The following is a 21,503-nucleotide window of genomic DNA, read 5'->3' on the forward strand; positions in this document are numbered from 1 at the left end:
GCAAAACTGCTGAAGCCATAGTGATAGCCATGGCAGAGACACCAGATAGTACTAACACCAGGCATACCTCAGAAACATTGTGGGTTCAGTTCCAGGCCACTGCAATAAATCAAATTTCACAATAAAACTAGTCACACATTCTTTTTTATTTCCCAGTGCATATAAAAGTTATGTTTAAGGGGCTTCCCTGGTGGCACAGTGGTTGAGAGTCTGCCTGCCAATGCAGGGGACACGGGTTCATGCCCCGGTCCGGGAAGATCCCACATGGCCACGAAGTGGCTGGGCCCGTGAGCTATGGCCGTTGAGCCTGTGCATCCGGAGCCTGTGTTCTGCAACGGGAGAGGCCACAACAGTGAGAGGCCTGCCTACCGCAAAAAAAAAAAAAAAAAAAGGAAAAAAAAGTTATGTTCAAACTATACTGTAGTCCATTAAGTATGCAGTAGTATTATGTCTAAAAAACACTGTATATACTTTAATGTAATAATACTTTATTGCTAAAAAATGCTATCCATCTTCTGAGCCTTCAGTAAATCATAGTAATATCAAAGATCACTGATCACATAGACCATAAAAATATAATAGTAATGAAAAAGAAATATTGTGAAAATCTTCAAACAGAGACACAAAGTGAGCAAATGGTGTTGGGAAAATGATGCTGATAGACTTGCTCAATGCAAGGTTGTCACAAACTTTCAATTTTTATAAAACGAAGTGTCTGCTCTGCAAAGGGCAATAAAGCAAAGGGCAATAAAATGAGATATACCTGTGGTCATATCCTTCACTGCAGATAACAAATAAAAAGATGCCAGTTTCACTCATGAATGCTCTTAATGAAGCAAAAAATTTACTGATTCTAGTAAATCTTAATCATTGAGTACACATCATTGTAATATTCTGTATGATTAAATGGAAAGGACGCTTAAGGTGTTTCTGCTGCATGATGAAAAATAGTGGTTGCCTCATAGAAAAGCACTCGTGTGATTGAGTTGCAAGCTGAACTAGCCGCATGTTGTTTCACAAGTCACCATTTTTACTTGAAAGAACTACTGAAGACAAACTGGTTATTCACACTTGGGTAACTGATAGATGTGGTCACAAAAGTGAGCACATTGCTTCAAGGAAAACTCACAGTATCTGTGCCAAAGGTAAAACTTGAGCTTCTAAATGAAAATTAGAATTTTGAAAAACTTGGACATTGCCACCATAAGCTTGATGTCTTTCACCAACACTAAAAGACTCTTCTGCTGAGATTGGTGATGATATTAACAAATATGATTTTTCAATGTTGTATAATCAAATGTATCAACATCTGGAAGATGTGCATAATTCAGTGAACCAATATTTTCCAAATGACCAATGCATGCTGCTATAAAATCATGTGTGAGAAAAAGTGCATTCAAAGTGCAAGATGGCCCGATGGATTTTAATGTAATAGTACAAAAAATAATTGATGTGGTTTCTAACTCCACATTGCAACTGTTACAAAACTTTGACCACTTGTCAAGTTTTGTTGTAGTACCAAAGAAAAATTACCCACAATTATCTGAAAAGACTATCAAAATACTCTTTGCTTTCCAACTGTATAAATGTGTGAGGCTGAATTTTCTTCATATATTTCGGCCAGAACAACATACAGAAGCAGCTTGAATGTAGAGCAGATATGAAAATCCAATTGTCTTCTAGTACAGCAGACATTAAAGAGATTTGCAAAAATGTAAAATGGTATCAGTCTTCCCACTAATTATTTTTGTTTTGTAAAATGTAACATATTCTTATGAAAAATCTATATATTAATATAATGGGTATATTATTACTTTAAATAAATTAATAAAATATTTTAAATTCTGTTTTAATTTCCAATATGGTAAGTATTGATAGATGTTACATAAACAAGTTATTTAGGCTGCTTATTCGTTTTTGAGAGTGTAAAAGGGTGCTGGGGCTAAAAAGTGTGAGGGCCACTCTAGTATTTGGGATAAAATAGAACCTGAGTAGCTTTCTGAGTTCAAGATAACTAGATAAGATTCTCTGAAAGGACAAGCGTTTTTAAAGTTCTTCTCACGAAAGATTTCAAAAGTTGAAGAAGAGTCTCTATGATTTACTTTTTTCTTCCTGTGATATAGGATTTAGAGGTCACTATGAAGAGGGACAAAAAGAGTCAGTTGTTCTAGAACATCCCAGCTTCACCTTCTGGGTCACCGATACACTATGTATTTGGCCATGCTTCCTGGTACAAAAGGCCCTTTGTAATTGGATTGTTTATGGGCCAATTCCTGATGGAAAAACAAATAGGGTTCACGAGTCCCCTGTCTCTCTTCCCCCACCCCCATCCTGTGTTCCAGCCACAAGGAAGACACACTTTGTTTTATTCCTTAATCAAGGTCTGCTTGGCCACATCCAGTCTTGGCTTGTGCTGTTTCCTCAGCCCTTTTCCTGCACTTCTGGCTCTACCGAGAACCAGCCCAATCTCCATTTCTTCTAGGTGGCTTTCTTCAAGACACTGCTTGGAAATTGTTAGCACGCACTCCTCTGCCCGCCCCCTTCTTCCTCCTCTGTCCCAACAATTTGGGTACTTTCTTATCACAGTCTTTTCCTAATGATTCATATACGTACCCATCTTCCTATGGATCCAAAACTTTTGAGGACAGTGACTTCGTCATATTTTTTAACTCAACACATAGTATCTAACAGCTAGTAGGAGCTTACTTGAATTTTGTGAATACTCATGCAGTCCGTATCCAATCTGACTTTTTCTGCCTCTGCTTTTAACAATGGTTCTGTTTTTCCTCTCTGAACAATTTGTCTCCTGCTCCTCAATTGTGGCTGAGAGGCAGCGTCTGGTCCTGGTCAGTGATAATATCTCTTGACTATTGAGGCCAAATATGGGGCTCCGTGTCTTATAAACAGAACAATTATCACCCTTCTTCAGTTAACATAACAACATTATATGTGTGTGTGTGTATCTATAAAATATGGTGTTACTAGTATCATTGGGGGATTGCTTTGAGGAGAGAAGTTGAGATTCAGATGAAGTCTATACAATTAAGAAGTGAAGATACTGAGTATTTAATCCTTTTTGTCTTGATTCTTGTGCTATTTTTTTTCTCTTTTTAAGTATTAGGAATCCTTTTATGTGACCTAATCCTATTGAAAAGAAAAGAATACATTACCCCTTTTATAGAAAAGAAAAGAATACATTACCCCTTTTATAAAAGAACATAATATTTGAGTAGCTATTATACACATTATGTTTAGAACATTTGGGAATAAGGATACCATATATGTTCTTTCTAGAAGTAGACAGTCCTTTCCTGCTGATAAAATCAGGCATGTTCTCTCTTATAGCCACTAAGATATTTACACAGGACTTTGTTGCCAACACAAATAGTCATCCAGACATGGGGGAAGCTTAGTGAGTGATATGCTAAATTATCAAAAAGACCTTTTGTTGTTTCTCCTCTATGTTCCTTTATGTTCCTTTATTTTGATTCTTTCCAAATATAAAAATTTTATAGGTAGGAAAATAGAAAACTAACTAGCACTTAGCAACATTAATTAAAACAAATATGTAAACCCTTTTCCTTTTTTAAAAAAATAACCAAATGCCCAAGCTTGCTTCTTCCTTCTTTATAGAATCATAACCCAAGGGAGAAGAAAATGTAGCTGCTTCTGGCTGTTAGTTTTCAACTCTCATTGCTTTAACCCTAAAGGACATGTCTGGATCATGGCCATCATTTCCTATTACTTCATTTAGTCCCCGTTATTTTGACAGTAACTGGACAGTGATTTGCTTTACCACACATCACTTGCATTTGTCTCCTGCAATCATGTTTATAACAACAGGGCTTATTATCGATGAGATAGTACTTAGTCTATTTAGTTTGTAAATGTCAGAGGTTTCTGTGGCGATTTATTTAGGAAATTGTAAAGGTCACTTCAAACTGCTGTTTTAAGGATCAGCCTTACAATTATAAAAATACTAATTTTACATTAAAATTAAAACTGTAATTCTGGACTTTCTGCAAAAGAAAATCCATATTTACTTAAAAATATAGCCCTTCTGGGCTTAATAGGTGTAGTCCTTAATAAGACTGACTTAAAAGAATTTTGCTTTGTTCATCAATTTCTTACTGAGTACCTACTATGTGCAAGATGCTTTTTAGGAGCTGATGTGGACTGGGAAACATAATAGGTCTGGTCCCTGCCCTCCTGGATCATAATCTTATGAAGGAGACAAAAAAAATGTCACCACCTTATGAAAGTGCAGATGTGGTACACTTGTGCTATCAGAAAGTGTATAATGAGAGAAAGTAGTGGGCGTCAGATATGAAATATGAGTAAGGATTACTAAATGAAGGTAGAAGGAATCAGGGAGCACACTTCAGACAGAGAGAACAATGCCTTCAGAATCCCTGAGGTGGGAAGGAGCCTGATGGTTTTGAGAAACCAAAAGAGGGACCGTATAGCAAGAGGGCAGAGAGCAGATAGAGCAGGACTGATAATATAGAGAAGATTGAGGTCATACAGGGCCTCCCAGGTCTCCAGAGACCCAGGATTTGAGTCTTCATCATTGAAGGCTTCAAGTAAGGGCTGATCTAATTCACATGTTAGAAGGGTTGCTCTGGCATTCATTAATGTGGGAAATAGATGGGAGTGGCACTGCCATCAGAACTTTGGGTGATGATGGAAATGTTCTGTGTCTTCCCTCTTCAGTGCAGTAGCCACAGGCCACATGTATGAGCACTAGTATGGCTGAGGAACTGATTTTTTTTTAAATTTTAATAAGTTTAAATAGCAAGATGCTGTCACAGTGCAGGAGACAGATAATTTGCCATTGCAGACTCAGGCAGGGCATAGTGGTAGCTTGGGCCAGAATCATATTAGTGAGGACAGGAAGGAGTAGATGGACTTAAGAGATACATTGCAGGGCTTCCCTGGTGGCGCAGTGGTTGAGAGTCCGCCTGCTGATGCAGGGGACACGGGTTCATGCCCCGGTCCGGGAGGATCCCACATGCCGCAGAACGGCTGGGCCCGTGAGCCATGGTCGCTGAGCCTGCGCATCCAGAGCCTGTGCTCCGCAACGGGAGAGGCCACAACAGTGAGAGGCCCACGTACCGCAAAAAAAAAAAAAAAAAAAAAAAGATACATTGGAGGTAAAATTAGTAGAGTTCGGTAACTCATTGAATATGGGGGTGAAGGAGAGAAGAGGTAAAAAATGACTATTTGATGTCTGACTTGTGCAGACTTGGCAGGATGATGGCGCCACTTAGTGAGAAAGGGACCAAGGCTAAGATAAGGTTGAGGAGGAAAAGAGAATACATTCACTTCTAACCTGTGTTCAATTTTAGGTCCCCATGTCCAAGTGGGATTATCGGGTGGGACTGAGGAGAAAATTGTCTTGACAGTAGTATAAAAACCAATTTACTTTTGTGTAACTAAATCAACTAATAAAGGTTTTATTTTTTTAATAGATACATAAAGTTAGTTTCGAGTTATGAAACTTCAAATGCAAATTTCCCGAATAAGACTACCTTATTAATGCACAAATTCCTTATGAATTCTAGGAATGATAATTTCAAAGAGAGTATGTCTCTGTTTTTGTAGGTAAATATGCTCGAAAAGTAACAGTGTTAATTCAAGCGGTAGGCAAAAGAATATGTACATTTAGTGTTATATGTTAGAGAGCAAGTGATTCCAAGTTTGAGACCCTGTGTGGGCTGAAGAATTAGTTGGCACCTTCCAATGTTATAATCTCATTTAGCCCCTCTTCAGCCTCAGTTTTCTCACTTTTAATGAGGATTACCTACCTATAAGTCAAAGACTGTGTGTATAGCAATAATATAAATATGTAGTGGATCTAGCATAATAAATGACAGTGGAGGGGGACTGTAGGAATGGAGTACATTGATTCCTCCCTATCTGCAGGGGATTGGTTCCAGGATCCCAGGGATACCAAAATTCATGGATGCTCAAGTCCCTTATGTAAAATGGCACAGTATTTGCATATAACCTATGCATATCCTCCAGATACTTTAAATCATCTCTAGATTATTTATAATACCTAGTACAATGTAAATGCTATGTAAATACAGTGTAAATGCCATGTAAATAGTACTTGGCTGTGCATGGCAAGTTGAAGTTTTGCTTTTTGGAACTTCCTTGAATTTTTTTATCATATTTTCAATCCACAGTTGATTGAATCTACTGATGGGGAACCTACAGATATGGAGGGGTGACTATTAAAAAGAAAAACTTCTCCTGCCCTGTCTTCTTTCTTACCGCTCTCAAAGGATTTTGACCTTTTAGATTGATAACACTACAAAACTTATCAAGTAATAAAAATTATAATACAAGAAGCTGAGGAGCTTCTGGTTATATTGCAAGCCAGTTTTGTTTTTGGTTTTTTTTTAAATTTGATGATACTCATACCTTTGACATAGTTTATTATTGAGAGATAAAGCAATTAAAAATATTTGAGTATGGTGAAACATTTTAAATTGGTATTTTTACTAAAGAAACAGAGTTAATTAGGGTTAATTATATATTTTTATCTGCATGTTTACAAAACTATATTGGTAATTATTTAAAGTATATCACATTAGTTAACAGCACATCTGCTCATTTCAGAATATCTTTCTGAAAACAAGATTTGTTGGAATTTAAATGTAACATTGAGTTGCAGTTGACTTAACAGTTTTGCATCCTAGTTACTAATATGATTTTACTGCATTATCTGAATTAAAGTCTGAATCAGTCTAAAATTCATTTCCCTCTCTTTGCAGATCATGTATCAGTTGGAGGACTTGGAGATAGCTTTTATGAATATTTGCTAAAGGCATGGTTAATGTCTGACAAGACAGATCTACAGGCTAAGAAGATGTATTTCGATGCTATTAAGGTAAACCCAAATTTAAATCATTGTTGCCACTCAACTAACTTATAACTTGCATTTTAATCAAGCTTTAATGAAAAAATGGAGTACTACCTGAGTGGGTTACAAAATGTTTCCAGCTAGGTAGAGTTCAATATGTGCTAATATAATTATAACAATAATAATCATACTTGATAATGTTTAGTTCTAATATGGCAGTTAAAAGTTTTTTTCATGGTTCAAACCTCAGTTAAGATTCACACATCTGAAAAAGGATATTTTTCTTCAACAAGTATGAGCTCCCTATTAGAGTCACAGTTAAAATTATGGAGAGGAAAAAATCCTCAATTTATTATATATTCTAAAAATTGAGGAAGTTAAAATTGCCCGAGATTACAGACAATCCTAATGGTTACCTCCCTTTGAAGTAAACTTACCTCCAGAGATAAATAGACAGTACTTTCAAATAAAAATCTGTGGGCTTCCCTGGTGGCGCAGTGGTTGAGAGTCCGCCTGCCGATGCAGGGGACACGGGTTCGTGCCCTGGTCTGGGAGGATCCCACATGCCGTGGAGTGGCTAGGCCCGTGAGCCATGGCCGCTGAGCCTGCGCGTCCGGAGCCTGTGCTCCGCAATGGGAGAAGGCCACAACAGTGAGAGGCCCGCGTACTGCAAAAAAACAAAAACAAAAAACTGAACTAACCAAACTAATATTTAATCGAAGATTATTAATAGTTTTCAAAGATCCTTTGTGATGGAGGAGGAATGAGAGTGAACAAATATTTGAATTACCTTCTGTGTACTAAGTAGTGTGTTAGGTAGATACTTTATGTAGTGTTTGTTTCCTTAAATAGTTTTTTTAATTTTTATTTTATATTGATTAACAATGTTGTGTTTAAATAGTTTTTTTAAGTGAAATGTAGTTGATGTATGATATTATGTTAATTTCAGGTGTACTCTATAGTGATTAGACATTTGTATATGTTATGAAATTATCACCACAATGAGTCTATCTGTCCCCATACAAAGTTATTACAATATTATTGACCATATTCCTTATGCTGTATATTGCATCCCTGTGGCTTATTTTATAATTTGGAGGTTTGTACCTCTTAATCATCTTCACTTATTTCTCCTGCTCCCTCATCCCCCTCCCCTCTGGCAACCACCCATTTGAACACTTAGGTTGCTTCCATATCTTGGCTATGGGAAAAAATGCAGCAGTGAACATGCAGGTGCATATATCTTTCCATATTAGTGTTTTTGATTTTTTCAGATAAATACCCTAAAGTGAAATCGCTGGATCGTATGGCAGTTTTATAGTGGCTGCACCAATTTACAATCCCAAAATAGTGCACAAGGATTCCCTTTTCTTCATATCCTCACCAACACATGTTATTTGTTGTCTGTGATGATAGCCATTCTGACAGGTGTGAGATGTTATCTCATTGTGATTTTCATTTGCATTTCCCTGATGATTAGTGATCTTGAGCATCTTTTCATGTGTCTGTTGGCCATCTCTCTGCCTTCCATCTTCTTTGGAAAAATGTCTATTCAGGTCTTCTGTCCATTTTAATCTGGTTATTTGTTGAGTTGTATGAGTTCTTTGTGTATTTTGGATATTAATCCCTTATCAGATATATTTTCAAATATCTTCTCCCATTTAGTAGGTGGCCTTTTCACTTTTTTTTTGTTAGTTTCCTTCACTGTGCAAAAGCTTTTTAGTTTGTTGTAGTCTCACTTGTTTATTTTTTATTTTATTTTCCGTCCCTGAGGAGACAGATAAAAAATATAGATATATATATATATACACACATATATATATGTGTATATAGATATATATATATTGCTAAGACCAATGTCAAAAGAGTGCAGTGCCAGTGTTTTCTTCTAGGAGTTTTATAGTTTCAGGTCTACACTTAAATCTTTAATCAATTTTGAATTTATTTTTATATATGGTGTGAAAAAGTAGTCCAGTTTGATTCTCTTGCATGTAGCTGTCCAGTTTTCCCATCACCATTTATTGAAGAGGCTATCTTTTTCTCACTGTATATTCTTTCCTCCTTTATCATAGATTAATTGACCATATAAGCATGGGTTTATTTCTGGGCTCTCTATTTCTGTTCCATTGATCTATGTGTCTGTTTTTGTGACTGTACCGTACTGTTTTTATTACTGTAGCTTTGTAGTATAATTTGAAAGCAGAGGGTTTAATACCTCCAGCTTTGTTCTTCTTTCTCAAGATTGGTTTGATTATTTGGGATCTTTTGTGGTTCCATACAAATTTTAGAATTATTTGCTCTGGTTCTATAAAAAATGTCTTTGGTATTTTGATAGGGACTGCATTGAATCTGTTGATTGCATTGGGTAGTATGGTCATTTTAACAATATTTATTCTTCCAATCCATGACCATGGTATACCTTCTCATTTGTTTGTGTTGTCTTCAGTTTCTTTCATTGATGTCTTATACTTTTCAGAGTACAAGTCTTTTACCTCTTTGGTTAGATATATTCCTAGGTATTTCACACTTTTTATGCAGCCATAAATGGGATTGTTTTATTAATTTATCTTTCTTATAGTCTGTTATTAGTGTATAGAAATGCAACAGATACCTGTATATTAATTTTGTATCCTGCAATTTTACTGAATTTATTTATTAGTCCTGCTTCTTTGGTAGTGTCTTTAGGATTTTTCTATATATAGTATGTCATCTGCAAAAAGTGACAGTTTTACTTTTTCCTTTCCAATTTGGACTTCTTTTATCCTTTTTCTTGTCTATTTGCTGTGGCTAGGCCTTCCAAAACTATGTTGAATAAAAGTGACAAGAATGGGCACCCCCTCGGGCTTCCCTGGTGGCGCAGTGGTTGAGAGTCCGCCTGCCGATGCAGGGGACACGGGTTCGTGCCCCGGTCCGGGAAGATCCCACATGCCGCGGAGCAGCTGGGCCCGTGAGCCATGGCCGCTGAGCCTGCGCGTCCGGAGCCTGTGCTCCATAACAGGAGAGGCCACAACAGTGAGAGGCCCGCGTAACGCAAAAAAAAAAAAAAAAAAAAAAAAAGAATGGGCACCCTTGCCTTGTTCCTGATCTTCTTGCTTTCAGCTTTTTATCATTTATTATGATGTTGGCTATAGATTTGTCATATATGGGCTTAATTATCTTGAGGTATATCCCCTCTGTATCTACTTTGTTGAGAGTTTTTATCATAAATGGATGTTGAATTTTGTCAAAAGCTTTTTCTATATCTATTGAGATGATCGTATGAGTTTTATGCTCCAATTTGTTAATGTAGTATAGCACATTGATTGATTTGCAGATATTACACCATCCTTGCATCCCTGGGATAAATCCCACTTGATCATGGTGTATGATCCATTTCATTTATTGTTGAATTTGGTTTGCTAATATTTTGTTGAGGACTTTATCATCTATGTTTATCACTGATATTGGCCTGTTTTTTTGGGGGGGGGTGTTTGGTATCAGGGTAAAACTGGCTGTATAGAATTTCAGAAGCATTCCTTCTTCTTCAGTTTTTTGGAATAGTTTGAGAAGAATAGGTGTTAACTCTTCTCTAAATGTTTGGTAGAATTCACGCATGAAGCCAACTGATTCCAAACTTTTGTTTGTTGGAACTTTTTTTTTTATTACTGATGCAATTTTTTTTACTGGTAATTGGTCTGTTAATATTTTCTATTGATATTTCCAATTCCATCTTAGGAGATTATATATTTCTAGGAATTTTTTCCTTCTAGGTTGTCCATTTTATTGGCATATAAATGTTCATAGTAATCTCTTATGATCCTTTTTATTTCCATGGTATCATTTTAACTTCTCCTCTTTCATTTCTGATTTATTTATTTGGGCCTTCTCTTTTTTTCTTGATGAGTCTGGCTAAAGGTGTATCAATTTTGTTTATCTTTTCAAAGAACCAGATCTTAGTTTCTTTGATCTTTTCTATAGTTATTGTGGTTTTTTGGTCTCTATTTTATTTATTTCTGATCTACTAACTTCGGGTTTTGTTCTTTTTCTGTTTCCTTTGGGTGTAAGTTTAGGTTGTTTATTTGAGATTTTTCTTGACTCCTGTTGTAGGCTTGTATTGCTATAAACTTCCCTCTTAGAACTGCTTTTTCTGTGTCCCATAGATTTTAGATCAATGTGATTACATTTTCATTTGTCTCCAGGTATTTTTTTATTTCTTCTTTGATTTCTTCAGTGATCCACTGGTTGTTACTAGTGTATTGTTTAGCCTCCACATGTTTACGTTTTTTGCATTTTTTCTTGTAGTTTATTTATAGTCTCATAGTGTTGTGGTGAGAAAAGTTGCTTGATACGATCTCAGTTTTCTTAACTTATCTATTTATTAAGTCTATTTGGTCTAATGTGTCATTTAAGGTCAGTGTTTCCTTATTTTCTTTCTGGATGACCTGCCTATTGATGTGAGTGGGGTGTTTAAGTCCCTTACTATTATTGTGTTACTGTCAATTTCTCCCTTTATGTCTGTTAATATTTGCTTATGTATTTAAGTGGTCTTACGTTGGGAGCATATATATTTACAATTATTATATCTTCATCTTGGATTGATCCCTTGATCATTAATGTAATGTACTTTTTTGTTTCTTTTTACAGTCTTTGTTTCAATTCTATTTTGTCTGATATGGTATTGCTTCCAGATTTCTTTCCATTTCCATTTGCATGGAATAACCTTTTTTATCTATCAGTCTGTGTGCCTTTAGATCTGAAATGAGTTTCTTGTAAGCAGCATATATATGGGTCTTGATTTTTCATCCATTCAGCCACTCTGTGTCTTTTGATAAGAGCATTTAATCCATTTACACTTGAAATAATTATTATACATATGTACTTTTTGCCATTTTGTTCATTGTTTTCGTAGTTCTTTTTTGTTTCTTTCTTATTCTTTTGCTCTCTTCCCTTGTGATTTGATTACAGTCTTTAGCTTTATGTTGTGTTCCTTCCTCTTTTTTGAGTGTGTGTATCTATTATAGGTTTTTAGTTTGTAATTACCAAGAGGTTCATATTGAACATCATATGTATATATGATTATTTTAAGTTGATGATCTCTTAAGCTTGAATACGTTCTAAGCACTCTACTTTTTTTTTTTTTTTTTTTGTGGTACGCGGGCCTCTCACTGTTGTGGCCTCTCCCGTTGTGGAGCACAGGCTCTGGATGCGCAGGCTCAGCGACCATGGCTCACGGGCCCAGCCGTTCTGCGGCATGTGGGATCCTCCCGGACCGGGGCATGAACCCGTGTCCCCTGCATCAGCAGGCGGACTCTCAACCACTGCGGCACCAGGGAAGCCCTAACCACTCTACATTTTTATTTCCCCCACCACATGTAATGTTTTTGATGTCATATTTTACATCTTTTTGTTTTGTGTATCCATACTACTTATTATGGATATATATGATTTTACTACTTTTGTTTTTTAACCTTCTTACTAGCTTTATGTGGTTGATCGACTACCTTTACTATCTGCTTGTCTTTACCAGTGATGTTTTTCCTCTCATAATTTTTATATTTCTAGTTGTGGCCTTTTCTTTTCTGCTTAGAGGAGTCCCTTTAACATTTCTTATAAAGCCAGTTTAGTGGTGCTAAATTCTTTCAACTTTTGCTTGTTTGTAAAACTCTTTATCTCTCTTTCAAATCTGAATGATAACTTTGCTAAGAAGAGTATTCCTTGTTATAGGCTTTTCCCTTTCATCACTTTAAATATATTGTGCCACTCCTTTCTGGCCTGCAGTGTTTCTGCTGAGGAGACATCTGATAGTTTCATGAGAGTTTTCTTGTAGGTAACTAGTTGCCCTTCTCTTGCTGCTTTTAATAGTCTTTATCTTTAATTTTTACCATTTTAATTATGATGTGCCTTGGTGTGTCTGGTTTGGGACTTTCTTTGCTTCCTGGGCCTGGATGTTTGTTTCCTTTCCCAGGTTAGGTAAGTTTTTAGCTATTGTTTCTTCAGATAAGTTTCCTATCCCTTCCTGTCCCTCTTCTCCTCCTTGGACCCTGTAATACAAATGTTAGTATGCTTGATGTTGTGCCAGAGATCTCTTAGATTAACCTCACTTTTTAATTTCTTTTTTTATCTCCTTTCTGTTCAACTTTGTGTGATTTCTACTACTCTGTCTTCCAGATCACTAATTCATTCCTCTGTATCATCTAATGTACTATTTATTCCTTCTAGTATATTTTTTTATTTCCGTTATTGTATTCTTCAGCTCTGTTTCTTCCTTATATTTTCTAACTCTTGTTGTTGAAATTCTCACTGTATTTATCCATTCTTCTCTTGAGTTCAGTGAGCATCTTTATGATCATTACCTTGAACTCTTAATCAGGTATATTGCTTATCTCTACTTTGTTTGGTTCTTCTTCTGAGGCTATGTCTTGTTCTTTCATTTGGATCATAGTTCTCTGTCTCTCCCTTTTCCCAATTCTCTATGTTTATTTCTATGTGTTAGGTAGGTAACTTACATATCCTAATCTTAGAGAAGTGGCCTTATGTGGGAGATGTCCTGTTGGGCTCAGCCTCTTACATAGTTTAGATATGAAATTAGAAATTTTTAAAAAATATAATAATAATAATTCATAGGGGAAAAAATGGATACTTGTAATTCCAGTGATGTTGCCATTGTTCTAAAATCAGTGTCCCTAAAAGGAATTCTGGGTGATTTTACAATAGACCAACTTATTTGTTTAAATATAAATACAACTTGCACTGCTCTAGTTGACTGGATTTAATATTACATTGGTTCCCTCCAAGGTCAGTAGTGAACTTCAGTAAGTAGAGCAGACACAACTCTTTACTATTTCACATATAGGAACCAGACACCTTAGTTAGAACATTGGCCTTCATTTCGCACAGCCTTTAAAGGACATGATAAACATTAAAAGCAAACTAGGATATGGTCCATATGGCCTCTTCAGGTTTATTTTTCTTCATTCCTATGAGGTTTCAGGTTTTAAACCAGGGAGTTCTCCATACAGTATGGTTTCCATTATGTCATTTTTAATTACAGTCCTGGCAGACATTTTAATTATTGTAATTTTAAAGTGGCCCCCTAAGATCTTGATGTACCAGGAAAGGCAACTTTAAAATACTCTTTGAAATACTTTTCCTCCAGTTTTGAGAACTATACCCACACAGCTTTTAGCATATCGTATTTAGACAAACCATTGACAGGAAAATCCATTAAAAGCAAATGAAGTCAAAGTGTTTCCTCTTTCTCTTAATAGTAAAAACACTTTCAATCCATTGTGTGTTTTCAACATAGAAAGCAAAGCTAGAACAGTTACACTTCTGATTTTAAGAAGTAGTCAATGTCTTACATAGTAAAGTTTCTTTGTATTGCTTGTACCTTAAAATATCATTGTTATGAAAGAGAGTATCCCTTACAATATTGTTCCAGACAGTTGAGTTACTGGAGATGTAGTCCATCAGTTTTAGCTTCCAGTGCATTTTGGAAGTCATTTAATCCCAGAGTGACATGTTTTCTTTCGTTGTGTTAATAACGAAATACTTTGAGTTTTCAACTGGCTGTTATGGCCTCATCTGGAGGCCATACTAAGAATCCATAATGGTGGATGCTCATGCTTCAAGAAAGTCCATTGGAGTGAATGATACCTGGGCAGGTGATGTATTAGGCATTTAGGATTCTATAGGCACAGCCAACTAATTTTTTCAAATATAGAAGGATGAAATCACAAAATATACAATACTCTTTTTTCCTAATCAATTCCCTGTAGGCTTGACACAACATTTTTTAGAGCCACTAAAGACTATTTTTCCTCCTTTATATTTATTTACATTTTCCCATTGCCACACAAACATTGTTTTAAAAGTCTTGGAACTTCATTGTAATTTATTTTGAGAGATAGCAGCTTGCTCAGAATCATGCCACAAATAATATAGTACTTTATTCAGGATCTGTAACAGGGTACTAATGTTTCTCTAATGCATGCTCAAAAGCTATTACTCTTGCCATGTAGAAAGAATAATTTCTTGGGTGATGAACAAGTATCTGCTTGAAGGACTTTGCTGCAATTTGTGCTATGAGAAGTATAAATAGCTAAGATGTTCAGTTGCATTAAATAAGAATGAAATATTAATGTAATAACTGGACCATCAATAAAATTAGCTTAACCACAGTTAGTGTGCACAGTAGTGCGTTCATTTATTTCTTACCATCTTAGTTTCGTTTGTTTATTTCCAAGGAAGGAAGGAGAGGTTTTATCTACCTATGCATTCATTTTCATTCATTCTTCTGTATCACAAGTTTTGTCTGTTATCTACTACAGGCATGCCTCAGAGGTATTGTGGGTTCAGTTCCAGACCACTGCAATAAAGTGAATAACACAGTAGAGCAAGTCACATGAAATTTTTGGTTGCCCCCTGCATATAAACTTAATATTTACACTATACTCTAGGCTGGTTAATGTACAATAGCAGTATGTCTAAAAAAACAATGTATTTACCTTAGTTAAAAAATGCTAACCATCATCTGAGTCTTCAGTGAGTTGTAATAGTAATGTTAAAGATCACTGATACAGATCACCATAACGATTATAATGATAATGAAAAAGTTTGAAGTATTGCGGATTATCAAAATGTGACACCGAGACATGAAAAGAGCAAATGCTGTTGGAAAAACAGCGCTGATAGACTTGCTTGACACAGGGTCACTGCAAAACTTCAATTTGTGAAAAATGCAATATCTGCAAAGCACAATAAAGCAAGGCTCAATAAAATGAGCTATGCCTGTATTCCCAAATGTGATTCCTAAAATCCTCTCTTTTTTTATAATAGTATAACAGTTATAGACACAATCATAGCCCTTCTCCTTCCAAGAAGTAATTGGGGGTGTAGGGGAGCATTTCCTGTTAAAGTAATTAAAAATAGTAATGCCAAGCACTTACACTACAATTTTGTTTTTTTTTTTTAAAGGGCCTATTTTATGTTGTTTATTCAAAAGAATATCAACAATCCTGGAGCAGAAATAAAAGGTGTTTAACAAGCCACTTTTGTAAACATCATTTCTCCCAAATTTACAGACCTTTATTCTTTTTTAAAAAAAAATACTTATTCATTGTATATTAATGTCCTTTTTAAAAGAATTATTAAGGAGGAATTTAATTCAAGTGTTACCACAGTGGAGATGTGATGATGATAAATGACCTTTATCAAGTGCTAATCACAGTACTGACTGCTTTATAAACAAAATGTTGCAGTTTTCTCAGTGCATACTACTATTCCCATTTTATGCATAAGGACACTGAGATTTAAGGATACAGTAAGCAAATTACCCACAAAGTTTACAGATAGTAAGTGTCAGAGCTGGAATTTGAAGCCAAGCAATCTGATTGACTCAAGAACAGCTCCTTTTTCCCACTCTGTTTTGCTACCCCTCCAAGCCTAAGAGAGAGAAAGGAGGGGTAATACCACCAGCCTGGATTTTATACACAAATATGGTCTGTTCACCATTCATGGTAGAGCCTGTGCTTTGTGTTGTTTCTCCATTTGTGAAAATGGAAATGCACTAAAGCAGCTCTTACCATTATACCAGTGGCCTATCTTTGAAAAGGAAACAGCTTTTTCAGTATGAGGACTACAAGTGTTTGGGCATGGAACCAAGCAAAACCTACTGGGCTTGCCCAACAGTGTTAATTCTAACTAACGAAACTAATAAGGCATAGACTAGAGGACATATACAGAGAGCAATAACATGAAATTTCAGGCCGAATTCTATTTGTAGTAACAAACTCAAATCAATCGTGAGTGATGTTTTATCTTTTTTTAATGTGGTGGTGTTTTTGGTATAAATCTGAGAAAAGATTACAAAATGTTGAAAATAAGTATTATTTTCAGGCAATTGAGACTCACTTGATCCGGAAGTCACGTAACGGACTGACTTACATCGCAGAGTGGAAAGGGGGCCTCCTGGAACACAAGATGGGCCACCTGACCTGCTTTGCGGGAGGCATGTTTGCCCTCGGGGCAGATGATGCTCCTGAAGGCCTGACCCAACACTACCTTCAACTTGGGGCTGAAATTGCCCGAACCTGTCATGAATCTTACAATCGCACATGTGAGTACCTGTTACTCTTCATACACAATCCACGTGCTTTTTATTTCATTCTGTAAGGAACTTTGTCCATTTTGTCCATTTGTTGCCATCAAAAGAACATCCACCATGCCTGATGAAACTTGATGATCATGATTAATATCTTAAAGGAATTTCTATTTTTACTTTAAGAGGCATTACTCTTCTATATAAAAATATTTACCTTTAGTTTACCAAGAAACAAAAATCCAGGCCATAAAGGGTTAAGTCTGTCTACCTTATTGGCCCTGCTTTAGGTAAATAACATTGGGTGAGAGTCTCTGTCCCAGTACAAAAGAAACTTGTTATGTTATAAACCATTATTAATCTTCCCAGAATCTCCATGAAATGTATGATGAGTCTGGCGGCCTTCTTATAAAAATAGGAGTTTGATGTACAAATACTAAATAACCTTCAAGACATAATGACTTAGAATTCTCAACCACTGATTTTCTAGCTCACTAATAAGGTGGTGCTTTGCACCTACCCAGTGGGTGCTCAGTAAATGGTGGTTAAATGAAAGAAAATAAGGGATCATTACCATTTTCTAAAATGGACTCTTTTCGATGAATAAATTATAAAGGTATATTGAATATTGCTTATTATACAGTGTTTATAATTATTCCTTAAAATGATTGTTTTGGCACCTCTCTTGAATGTTGTAAGGTACTTTCTAGTTTCATTTAAGTTATAGACACTAAACACTGTCTAGGACAATAACCCTTGTCCTCCGTTGCATCTCCTTTAGTTGTGAAACTGGGACCAGAAGCTTTCAGATTCGATGGCGGTGTTGAAGCCATTGCTACGAGGCAAAATGAAAAATACTACATCCTACGGCCAGAAGTTGTTGAGACTTACATGTACATGTGGCGACTGACTCATGATCCAAAATACAGGAAATGGGCCTGGGAAGCTGTAGAGGTGACGTTTTAGTTTGCTTATGTTTCTTATAGAAAAATGTCTGTGGAAAAAATGTTCAGTGATACCTATAAATCCAGCATATCAACTTTTCTATGATTTTTAAAGCTTAAAGTTTTGACCAGCCATCTTTCCATTCAAGACTGAGTGTTTTCAGTTAAGTCATCCTATATCCCTGGCTTCAGCTTTGCTTTATGTAACAGTGATATAAATATACGTACTCTAGTGTTGAAGGAGAAATCTAGAAAGGGATATTATAAAATTAAGTTCTTGGGCTTCCCTGGTGGCGCAGTGGTTGAGAGTCCGCCTGCCGATGCAGGGGACACGGGTTCGTGCCCCGGTCTGGGAAGATCCCACATGCTGCAGAATGGCTAGGCCCGTGAGCCATGGCCACTGAGCCTGCGCGTCCAGAGCCTGTGCTCCGCAATGGGAAAGGCCATGACAGTGAGAGGCCCGCATACCGCAAAAAATAAAAAATAAATAAATAAATAAAATTAAGTTCTCATGACTATAAAAAATGTGATCAGTTAATTCCACAAAGGATTATGGGCAACTTGGGAATAGTTACCCCAACCTGCTCTCTGTTTCAAGAAACCACTATGTGATTGCTTCTTTTAGTCTTTGGGCATGAAAATGATAAAATATGCTTTTAGTCAGAGTAAATTAGCTACTTAGAGCTAAATTTTAGAAAGTACCTACAGAAGAACTACTTTGTACAAGAATATTCCGATACTAGTCTCAGGATTCGCCGAATATCTATAAGCTTCCTATCTGTCCAGTGTATTATTTGAATTGTCTTTGTCACTTCTTGAGTCTCTTCCTGCTGAATATGGTGTATCATCTTCCTAAACTAATCTGTTGAACACTTTGTGTGCTGAATGCCAGCAGAGGCGCCCTTCAGGATACGCATCAAACAACGTCTATTTTTTTTTTTTTTTTTTTTTGCGGTACGCCGGCCTCTCACTGCTGTGGCCTCTCCCGTTGCAGAGCACAGGCTCCAGACGCGCAGACTCAGTGGCCATGGCTCATGGGCCCAGCTGCTCCGTGGCACGTGGGATCCTTCCGGACCGGGGCACGAACCCACGTCCCCTGCATCGGCAGGCGGACTCCCAACCACTGCGCCACCAGAGAAGCCCACAACGTCTAATTTTAAGAGCTATTATTCCAAAAGGAGTGAGAGGATATTCAGGGGTTAAGAACAAGCAAATGCTTTAATTACATTCACTTATTGTCCAACACTCTTTGTTAGAAAGTTAGCTGTCTTTTAAAACCATTAGGAGTAACTTCTCTCGGGAAATCTAAAATGAATATTGCCTTTATGTAAAATTTAACTGATATCTCAGGAAGCCATTGATGAGTCTTGCTTATTACCCTCTTCATTTAATGTGTGTCTTATAACCAGTTGTCAGTCATTTTAAGTAATAGCAATTTTTTAGGCCTCTTTGTTTTTGCATAATTTTCTAATTATGGTTACTCAGTTGTAATTTCAGTTTCTTTAAGTTTATGTTTTTTCCTCTGAAAAAAGTATATTAAAATTGAGGTTCATCTAAGCCTTGGTGATTGGGAATTATTTTGGTCTTCAATAGGCCAGCAAAGAAATTAAGGTTAATTCTCACCTTGCAAATCAGTTTAAATTGAAAATACCAGTAATAACATATTTCATCAAATATAAAACACCATAACTGATAAGAAACACCATTTTATATACCATTAAGAAAGCACAACACTACCAATTAAATTATGACATTGCCACATTTTAGAGACGTTAAAGTGTGAAAAATATATAACAGAATTGATCAAAAGTGGAAGAAGTAAGTAAATACTGTCATGTGGGCAGGAGCATTCCATTTGCTTGGTTCTTTGTGGGTAGGTGCATTGTTTGTTTGTAGGGTAATAAGGTTGGTTTGACGTGTTAGGATTTTTATCTATTAACCCCTTTTAGAGTAGCATATGATGTCAAATTGTTAACTTGTCACAACACAGGAATTCCCTTTGTTTTTGCCAGTAGTATCAATAACTTCTGTTAGAACTTGAGGTGTAGTGGGGAGGGAGAAGTGCTAGGGACTCTTGGCCTTTTGTAAAGCACGAAGATCATAGACTTAGAACGTATGGCAGCCCTTTTTTTCCTTTTTTCCTGTGTCCCATCTCCTCAGCCCACCCTATGTCTCAGCTACAGCTGCAGTGGGCAACACCCTGGCCCACGGGCAGCATGACTTCCAGCACCCAGTCTTGTCAACTGTGCTGACTCAGAGCCCCTTCACAGGCAGCTGGCTGTGGTCTGGGAAACCTGGGCGAGTCTGCAGCCCCAGGGGCAGTCCCTCAGCCAGTGAGGTTTTAGAGTTGATGGATAACTATCCAGTCTTGCTCCTCTGAAGAATAATTCTGAGATGCATTCTAGATGGTTCCTTAGAGGGTTTCCAGTGGGAGCAAGCCCCCCCGTGCACACAGCAGTGACCTGCTCAACGTGTATTTCACTGGCCCTTCTCCCTTCCTTGTTTCACTCTCCCCACTCACTCGCTCACTTCCTGATATCACCTCCCCCAAAATCTCCCTGCATCCAATCCTTGTCTCATGCTCTGTTTTTAGAGGAACTCTTGCCCAGAGGCTGAGAGCCCCAAGAACAGATTGTGGTGAAATGATGTTCTGATCAGACTAAGTGGCCTGGTTACATAGCCACTTCCACTGTGGAAAAACTGTAAAACCAGGGCCTATTACGGGGGGCCCAGGAGAGCTGCTTGTCCCCAGCTTCACATCCCTAAAGTCTTAAAATTTAGATGTGACATGAAGGTTTTTCATTTTTTGAAAGTTAAAAATGCCTCTTCAGCATCCCCCCCCCTTTTTTCTTTTTAACTTACCAAAAGCCTCAAAATATAAAAATAGCTAGGCCTCTCTAAACATCTGAAAGGCCCCTGTCACTGTGCTAAGTGTGTCTTCATCTTGAGTTTTATTCGTTTTTTTTTAAACATTTTTATTGGAGTATAATTGCTTTACAATCTTGTGTTAGTTTCTGCTGTATAGCAAAGTGAATCAGCTGTATGTATACATATATCCCCATATCTCCACCCTCTTGCATCTCCTTCCCATCCTCCTTATCCCACCCCTCTAGGTGGTCACAAAGCACCAAACTGATCGCCCCGTGCCATGGAGCTGCTTCCCACTAGCTATCTATTTTACATTTGGTAGTGTATATATGTCCATGCCACTCTCTCACTTCGTCCTAGCTTACCCTTCCCCCTCCCCGTGTCCTCAAGTCCATTCTCTACGTCTGCATCTTTATTCCTGTCCTGCCCCTAGGTTCTTCAGAACCTTTTTTTTTTTAGATTCCATACATATGTAGTAGCATACGGTATTTGTTTTTCTCTTTCTGACTTACTTCACTCTGTATGACAGACTCTAGGTCCATCTACCTCACTGCAAATAACTCAATTTCATTTCTTTTTATGGCTGAGTAATATTCCATTGTATGTATGTGCCACATCTTCTTTATCCATTCATCTGTCGATGGACACTTAGGTTGCTTCCATGTCCTGGCTATTGTAAATAGAGCTGCAATGAACATTTTGGTACATGACTCTTTTTGAATTATGGTTTTCTCAGGGTATA

General features: G+C 36.9%; 1 protein-coding gene across 3 annotated transcripts in view; it reads left to right on the forward strand.

Annotated features, from left to right (window-relative positions):
- MAN1A1 (mannosidase alpha class 1A member 1) overlaps window positions 1-21,503 on the forward strand; it is a 181,948-nt gene that overhangs the window by 139,742 nt on the left and 20,703 nt on the right. For all 3 annotated transcript variants that reach the window (XM_082633926.1, XM_082633925.1, XM_082633924.1), the window contains 3 exons: window positions 6,783-6,898; window positions 16,748-16,967; window positions 17,731-17,903. In XM_082633926.1, the coding sequence (XP_082490052.1) occupies window positions 6,783-6,898; window positions 16,748-16,967; window positions 17,731-17,903 (509 nt within the window). The remainder of the gene's footprint in view (window positions 1-6,782; window positions 6,899-16,747; window positions 16,968-17,730; window positions 17,904-21,503) is intronic.

Source organism: Mesoplodon mirus (genome assembly GCF_964341445.2).
Source record: "Mesoplodon mirus genome assembly, chromosome: 10".
Lineage (NCBI taxonomy): Eukaryota > Metazoa > Chordata > Mammalia > Artiodactyla > Ziphiidae > Mesoplodon > Mesoplodon mirus.